The 6,112-nt window shown below is 41.1% G+C and overlaps 2 protein-coding genes across 2 annotated transcripts; both read left to right on the top strand.

Annotated features, from left to right (window-relative positions):
* The first annotated feature begins 1,196 nt into the window (after positions 1 to 1,196).
* Positions 1,197 to 1,870, top strand: LOC127143303 (myelin-associated glycoprotein-like). Its single transcript, XM_051075886.1, has 2 exons — positions 1,197 to 1,261; positions 1,408 to 1,870. Exons 1-2 carry the CDS (start codon positions 1,216 to 1,218, stop codon positions 1,803 to 1,805), a joined length of 444 nt encoding a protein of 147 aa, XP_050931843.1. The 5' UTR covers positions 1,197 to 1,215; the 3' UTR covers positions 1,806 to 1,870.
* LOC108899409 (B-cell receptor CD22) lies at positions 1,870 to 6,057 on the top strand. The gene is made up of 8 exons (XM_018699819.2): positions 1,870 to 2,162; positions 2,250 to 2,507; positions 2,593 to 2,853; positions 3,785 to 4,051; positions 4,133 to 4,429; positions 4,521 to 4,608; positions 4,814 to 4,883; positions 5,134 to 6,057. Exons 1-8 carry the CDS (start codon positions 2,042 to 2,044, stop codon positions 5,422 to 5,424), a joined length of 1,653 nt encoding a protein of 550 aa, XP_018555335.2. The 5' UTR covers positions 1,870 to 2,041; the 3' UTR covers positions 5,425 to 6,057.
* The last annotated feature ends 55 nt before the right edge of the window (positions 6,058 to 6,112 follow it).

Here is a 6,112-nt window from a genome sequence, read left to right as displayed (position 1 = left end):
TTTTACTTCTGTTAAGTTCTTGTTTATTTCTGAGGATGATGAAACAGTGAGGCTGCAACATTTGGCATCATCATTTGTTTTAGTCACATATGCAAATAAATCAGTTTATTGTTTGAGTCACACAGTGGTAAACAGCTGTACCACAGTAAATGTATTGCTCAGTAAGGTACTCTTATCTTATAAAAATTAAATTGTCCACATTAATATTGCGCATTGGTATTTTATTGTAAAATGTTGTTGTGGGTTAAGTAGTGTGATTCCCATAGAAAGCAACAGAAGATGCTGGCATTACTGTAGTAAAGAGAGAGTATCAAAACCCTGTTGTGCTGAGCACCACTCCCCACACAGATCTTTCAGGAGCTGAGCGTGCCATCTAGACACACCACCAGTCAGACATGACTCAGTTGTTGGATTATCACCACTGACCCTTCAATGCTGGTAAAACCTCTTTCTTCAATTTCTAAGGCATTGACTATCAGTATTTACAGTGATTAAATATTTTGTTTTTAAATCTTTAATATGCTCTTTTTCCAGAAAATAAAGACACTGTATGCTGAATATCATTGTTGGCTTTAAGGTAAGACTTCATCAGAAAATTTAAATGACTGCTAGCTATAAAATGTTATCATATATCTCTGACTTATTGTGTAAATTCATGCATTAGTTGAGTGCTTATAATTTTACAATCTTGCATGATTTTACTCGCCTAAATTTCATTTATTGTTCCTGTTCATGTTGTTTTTTCCTATGGATCTCTACAGTTAGAGATTGAAAGTTGAAATATGTTAGCTTCATTGTCATTGATTATTTTCAGTGTATAAAGTAATCTTAATGTTTGTTCTTCTAAATCTTTATCTATACACAGTTTTATGATGTATGATAGGTATATATATATAGCTATATATATAGCTACAATAATACTACATTTTGCTGCAAATAATTGTACTTGAATAAAGTTTCTATGGCTTTATTTTACTAGAAGCAATATTCCATTGCAGTATTGACATTTGTATGTAACTTATTACAAGACTTGCATCTCTACCCTTGCAAGCTTCAAACAGTGTTCATTAAATAACACTGGGAATTACAAAAAACTGGGTTTATTTTCGATTTGTCTGTCTTAATAATACTTGTAGTAAATGACAATTAACCAGGAAATAATTGATAAAATATTAATGTCTTTTCTGTATAGGATCATTAGTGCAACAGAAAAGCATGACAGGTGCTATAAAGGTTTTCTTCGTATGCTGTCTACTTCAAGGTAAACTGTTAAAGCTTTTCAGATGTGTGACAACTGTTCAAAATTACTTGTCTTTTAAGACATTAATTTGTTACATCTACGACTTGTTGGAATATCAGTTTTTGTTTTACCGTTACATATATTTATCTTTTACTGTTTCACCTCAGGTAGCTTATGCCAACATTGGGCAGCCTTCATGCCCCAGACAGTGGAGGGGCTGAGTGGCTCCTGTGTGATCATCCCCTGCAGTTTCAGCTTGCCTTCAGAATGGGATCAACACCTGGACGATACGTGCAAAGCCATATGGAAGAGAGGCAGCTGGACCCGAATGCAGGTGTTCGATTCCAGCCTCACCGGACCGAGTGCGAGCTTAAACATCCTGCAAGGAAACCTAACAGGGATCCTGCGTGAGAAGGACTGCAGCACCATCTTCCACAACCTACCATCGAACCACTATGACAATTATTACTTCAGGCTGCAGTGTGACAACTCGCTGAAGTTCAACTTTCAAACGAGTGTCCTTATCACTGCTCAAGGTTTGTGTTGCATTCTGTTACTCTTGTAGATGTAAACTCACATCATTTGGTATCTCTGTTGCCACTTCCTTACCGTCTTTACTCCTCAGATTCACTCCCCAAACCAACGATAAATCCATCCAGGCTGGAGGTAGAGGAAGGGACTCCAGTGACGTTGAGCTGCTCGGCTGTTGCTCCCTGTCCCATTCTCCCCCCAGCTCTGACATGGACGCCCAGTATAGGTGACATTGAGGAGAACATAGACACTAAATCTGTGACCTCTGTTATGAACTTCAACGCTTCGTACCTCCACAATGGACAGAAGATCTCCTGCACCACTGTCTACAACCGACAAGCTGGCAACAGCGACATTCTGTATGAAAAAAGTTTGACCCTACGTGTTCTTTGTAAGTGTGTTTCTGGCATTTCTATGTCTTCTTGTTGTGATGTAAAGAAAATTTTCACACATTTCTATTTTCAAAATTCTCTTCCAGATCCTCCAAATAACATATCTATCAGTTACACTGGTCCAGTAAAGGAGGGCAGCTCGGTGACTCTGACTTGCAACGCCAACGCAAATCCAGCTGTGGACAGCTACACCTGGTACAAGTTGGATGGAGATCAGGTGACAGTAGTGGGTTCTAAGAAGAGGCTTTTAACCACGGTCTCAGAAGTCGACAGCAAATTTTGCTGCAAAGTCAGTAACCGATACGGAATCCAGAACTCATCCATCACTCAGATAGACGTACAATGTAAGTCACACTGAAACAGAAGCATGAATGCCAAATATTGGCCAACAACATGGGCTGAACTCATACTTTGTGTTTGTTTTTCCAGTCGCTCCCAAGGGCACGACAGTAATTGTTGAACCTGCTGGTCCCATACTGGAAGGCAGCTCTGTTTCTCTGATCTGCAGCAGCCGTGCCAACCCATCAGTGACCAACTACACCTGGTACAGAGACGAAGAAGAGGATGAGGAGCGTGGACCGGTCTTAGCTCTAAATGGTGTCGACCCAAGCCATAGCGGTGACTACCGCTGTGAAGCAAAAAATGACCTGGGAGAAGAAACTTCAGCAACGATTCAGCTGGACATTCAGTGTAAGTTCATTTAACACAATAAAGATGTTGATCTACACTGATGACAAACAACAGAACTGTTTGTTTCCAGGTCATACGCTGAATATGGCTCTACTGTACCATATATCCAGCCCAAACATGACCTGGGGCCAAGACTCAGTCACAGAGCAAGTGTGGAGTGTCTGGACTGTGGACAGTAATGCATTGTCATGTTGCGTGCCAACCTCAAAATCCTTTCTGTGTCAGAGGTCCATCATGAGTGAGCTCAGCTGTGTGTTAACATGTATGCCAGTGTGTTAATTTATGTGTGGGTGTTTTGTTTGGTTTGTATCCTTGTTAAGACGTCATTTCCAAGTGCAGAAAATGAGGAGGCTGTCTCTGTTTAATGAAAAGACAACTCAGCTTTATAGACTTTGGAAGCAGTTACATTTAAACCTTTATAGTGCCAATTCCCAAATCACAGATTGTCAGTTTGTTTGCTTTTCAGGTGGTACACAAACCTTCAATTTTCTCCTCATGCATGATGACTTTTTTTCTTTTGCTATTTGTTTCCATTATTAAAATATACTCTAGCTTCCATCAGTAATTAACCACCAGTAAACATAATAGATGTGAAATTCATCATAATAAGAGGTATGACAAAATATTAGGGGCTGGATTCAAAATGTGGTGAATCAAACTCATTTCAACTCATGAGGTTCAAGGTTCAGTCTTGCCCTTGTAAACTATAGTTGAGCAAACGGTCTCACCATAACGTCAATTGGTAGTAGCTTATCTGGAGCTTTCAAACATATCACATGATCTCCATCAGTAGATGCCATTTGCCTAGTTGTAATGGATTTCATGGCACTTTTTCTCTTCCCCTTTGCTTAAATCTGAGATTTAAAGTTCATGTTTGACCTTGGAAACAGCAGTTGAGAAAACCTCATGTTCACATCATGTTTTCTTTCAGATCCCCCTAAGAACACCTCAGTGCTGGCTGACCCCTCTGGTCCGGTACCGGACGGCAGCCCTACGACTCTGACCTGCATAAGTGTCGCCAATCCAGCAGCGATGAACTTCACCTGGTTCAGAGTAGCTGGAAGAGAAAACGAGGTGGTGGGTTCTGGGCCGGACTTCACCTTCAACGTGACCAAACTCTTGGAGGATCAGTACTACTGTGAAGCTCTGAATGTCCACGGAGCTCAAAACTCAGAGCCTGCCAGTATTGATGTCACGTGTGAGATTTATTTATAACTGCAAGGTTTTATTCAAGGTTGAAAGAGAATGCAGGAATGGCTAAATACTGTCTCCTCCTCAGTTGCTCCAGAGATCCTGCCTTCCTCCCGCTGCATCAAGATTTTATCCCAGTTTCGATGTTCCTGTGACAGCCAGGGGAACCCGCTTCCCTCCCTGGTTTGGGAATTGGCTGGGGAGCCTGTCAATCACTCTGCTGACATCCCAATCAGGGAAGTTCCCCTGGGGAGCATGAGTATGAGGAGCGTCATAACTCTGTACCGCCTGGAAGAAAACATGCCACCTCTGGTCTGCCTCAGCAGCAACTCACTGGGCTCTGATAGTGTGGCATTCAACGTGTCCTCCAGTGAAACTCAGCTAGGTAGAGGAATCTGCAGAATTCTGCGTTTATATTTAGCTTTTCTTTTGCCTAATTTGCTTGATGTCTGATATGGTTTGTGGGGACTTTTCAGGCCTCCATACTGTGTCTCTGTTGATTGGCTCTGCAGCGGGAGCACTGGGGATGTTGCTCGTGTGTGTGCCACTGTTGCTCCTCTGCAGGTGAGGAACATAGAAGCTGAAAAGATGCGTGGTAACACCAGTGTTAACAGGACATTCTGGTAACAGGTTGGAATGGCTCAGACCTCAATGAGCAACCATGGCCTTCTCTGATCATTGCTACAGTAAATGTGATCATGAAATAAGGGATTTTAAAAAGAATAATAATGATTGTACATTTAACAATGACTTTTTCTGTTGGTCTTAGGAAAAGGAGAGGCAGCCTTTCACCTGACCAGGCGCTGGTGGACACTTCAGAATTTTTAGCCACTAATGAGGTGAGTTTATGTCCTTGTACAAATATATATATATATATATATATATATATATATATATATGTACAATAGGGGAATGCTTACAGACCTTCAAAAGGAGCTCATTCTAAGCTCAAGGTAGAATTTTCAGCCTTCACAGTGTTTTGGTGAGTGTTGCTTGCAAGCTAAAATTGGAACTTATTGGGTTTAATTGGGTAAAGAGAAATAATTTTCTTCTCCATTACTGAAGCAAATTGCTCTTGTTTTCCTGTAGACCAAGTCTTCAAAAGTGGAGATTATTAGTGCCAATAAAACCATTCAAGAGGAGGAAGGAGGTGGAAGTAAAACAGACACACTCCACTATGCCAGTGTGGACTTTAATAAACTCCAGGCCAATACAGAGGGAAAACTGGAGGAAGGGGACATTGGAGGCCTGGCCTCTAAGACGACATATGCTGAGATCCGCCTGCACCCCACAGGATGCAATGGTGGCGAGGCAAAGGAAGGAGAAACTGTTGCAGACACTCATCTTGGACAAGGGAAAGGAGTTGATGCTCTTATATGACAGGTCAGTGACAAGGTGATGGCTTAACTTTAGGGGAAATTACAGCTGAAACACAGGATTCTGGCCTTTAAACACCTACTTAACTATATTGGACTTTAGTGTTAAGCTGTCGAGAGAGGCTCAGCTGAGAAGTCTGAGTAGAAAACTTCTTAAAGTCTGCAGCAGTGGAGACAATATCTGTGCCCCAACACTCCTTCCACAGTGAAGATGTCCAGAAATTCAGTTTTCAGAGTTGATTGAGAAAACATTTTGGCTTGCTGTTAGCATACCAGGACTGGTAACAACTTTTTTTTCAGTCTTCTGATTGGCTGACACAGCTGTACGGTTAGAGTAATATTGGAATAATATGGCATTAACGGTGTGTTTTTGCATCTTCATGTGGATGGAGATTTTTTTAAGAATGAAGGTGGAAAAACTCAGTTTAAAAAAAATACCTGTGTGTGGCCTAAATGTTCCTTTGAAACTCTTCAATGTAGTTTACTACTATAGATAAATGCTGCCACATTTACCATGCTACTGTTTATATTCAGTGTTTCAGCGCTAACATTTGTCTTAGGCCGGAGGTATACTTTCTTTGCTTTTTAACCACGTGTTAGCATAGACAACCAGCTGCTGATGTGAACATATTTCAAGGCAGCCATTTTGTGAGTGCGTAGGTAAAAGCAAGTGTATCTCCAGCTTTACAGTT

Source organism: Lates calcarifer, linkage group LG15 (genome assembly GCF_001640805.2).
Source record: "Lates calcarifer isolate ASB-BC8 linkage group LG15, TLL_Latcal_v3, whole genome shotgun sequence".
Taxonomy (NCBI): domain Eukaryota; kingdom Metazoa; phylum Chordata; class Actinopteri; family Centropomidae; genus Lates; species Lates calcarifer.
The sequence above is the reverse complement of the archived record's forward strand: the minus strand, read 5'-3'. Positions and strand labels throughout refer to the sequence as shown.

What these genes read in the sequence shown, in the direction of transcription:
- LOC127143303 (XM_051075886.1), top strand. Translation starts at nt 1,216, where the DNA reads ATGACAGGTGCTATAAAGGTTTTCTTCGTATGCTGTCTACTTCAAG. An exon ending in CGTATGCTGTCTACTTCAAG is followed by an intron (nt 1,262 to 1,407) that starts GTAAACTGTTAA and finishes GTTTCACCTCAG; the next exon opens with GTAGCTTATGCCAACATTGG.
- LOC108899409 (XM_018699819.2), top strand. Translation starts at nt 2,042, where the DNA reads ATGAACTTCAACGCTTCGTACCTCCACAATGGACAGAAGATCTCCTGC. An exon ending in GATTCAGCTGGACATTCAGT is followed by an intron (nt 2,854 to 3,784) that starts GTAAGTTCATTT and finishes GTTTTCTTTCAG; the next exon opens with ATCCCCCTAAGAACACCTCA. An exon ending in TGCCAGTATTGATGTCACGT is followed by an intron (nt 4,052 to 4,132) that starts GTGAGATTTATT and finishes TCTCCTCCTCAG; the next exon opens with TTGCTCCAGAGATCCTGCCT.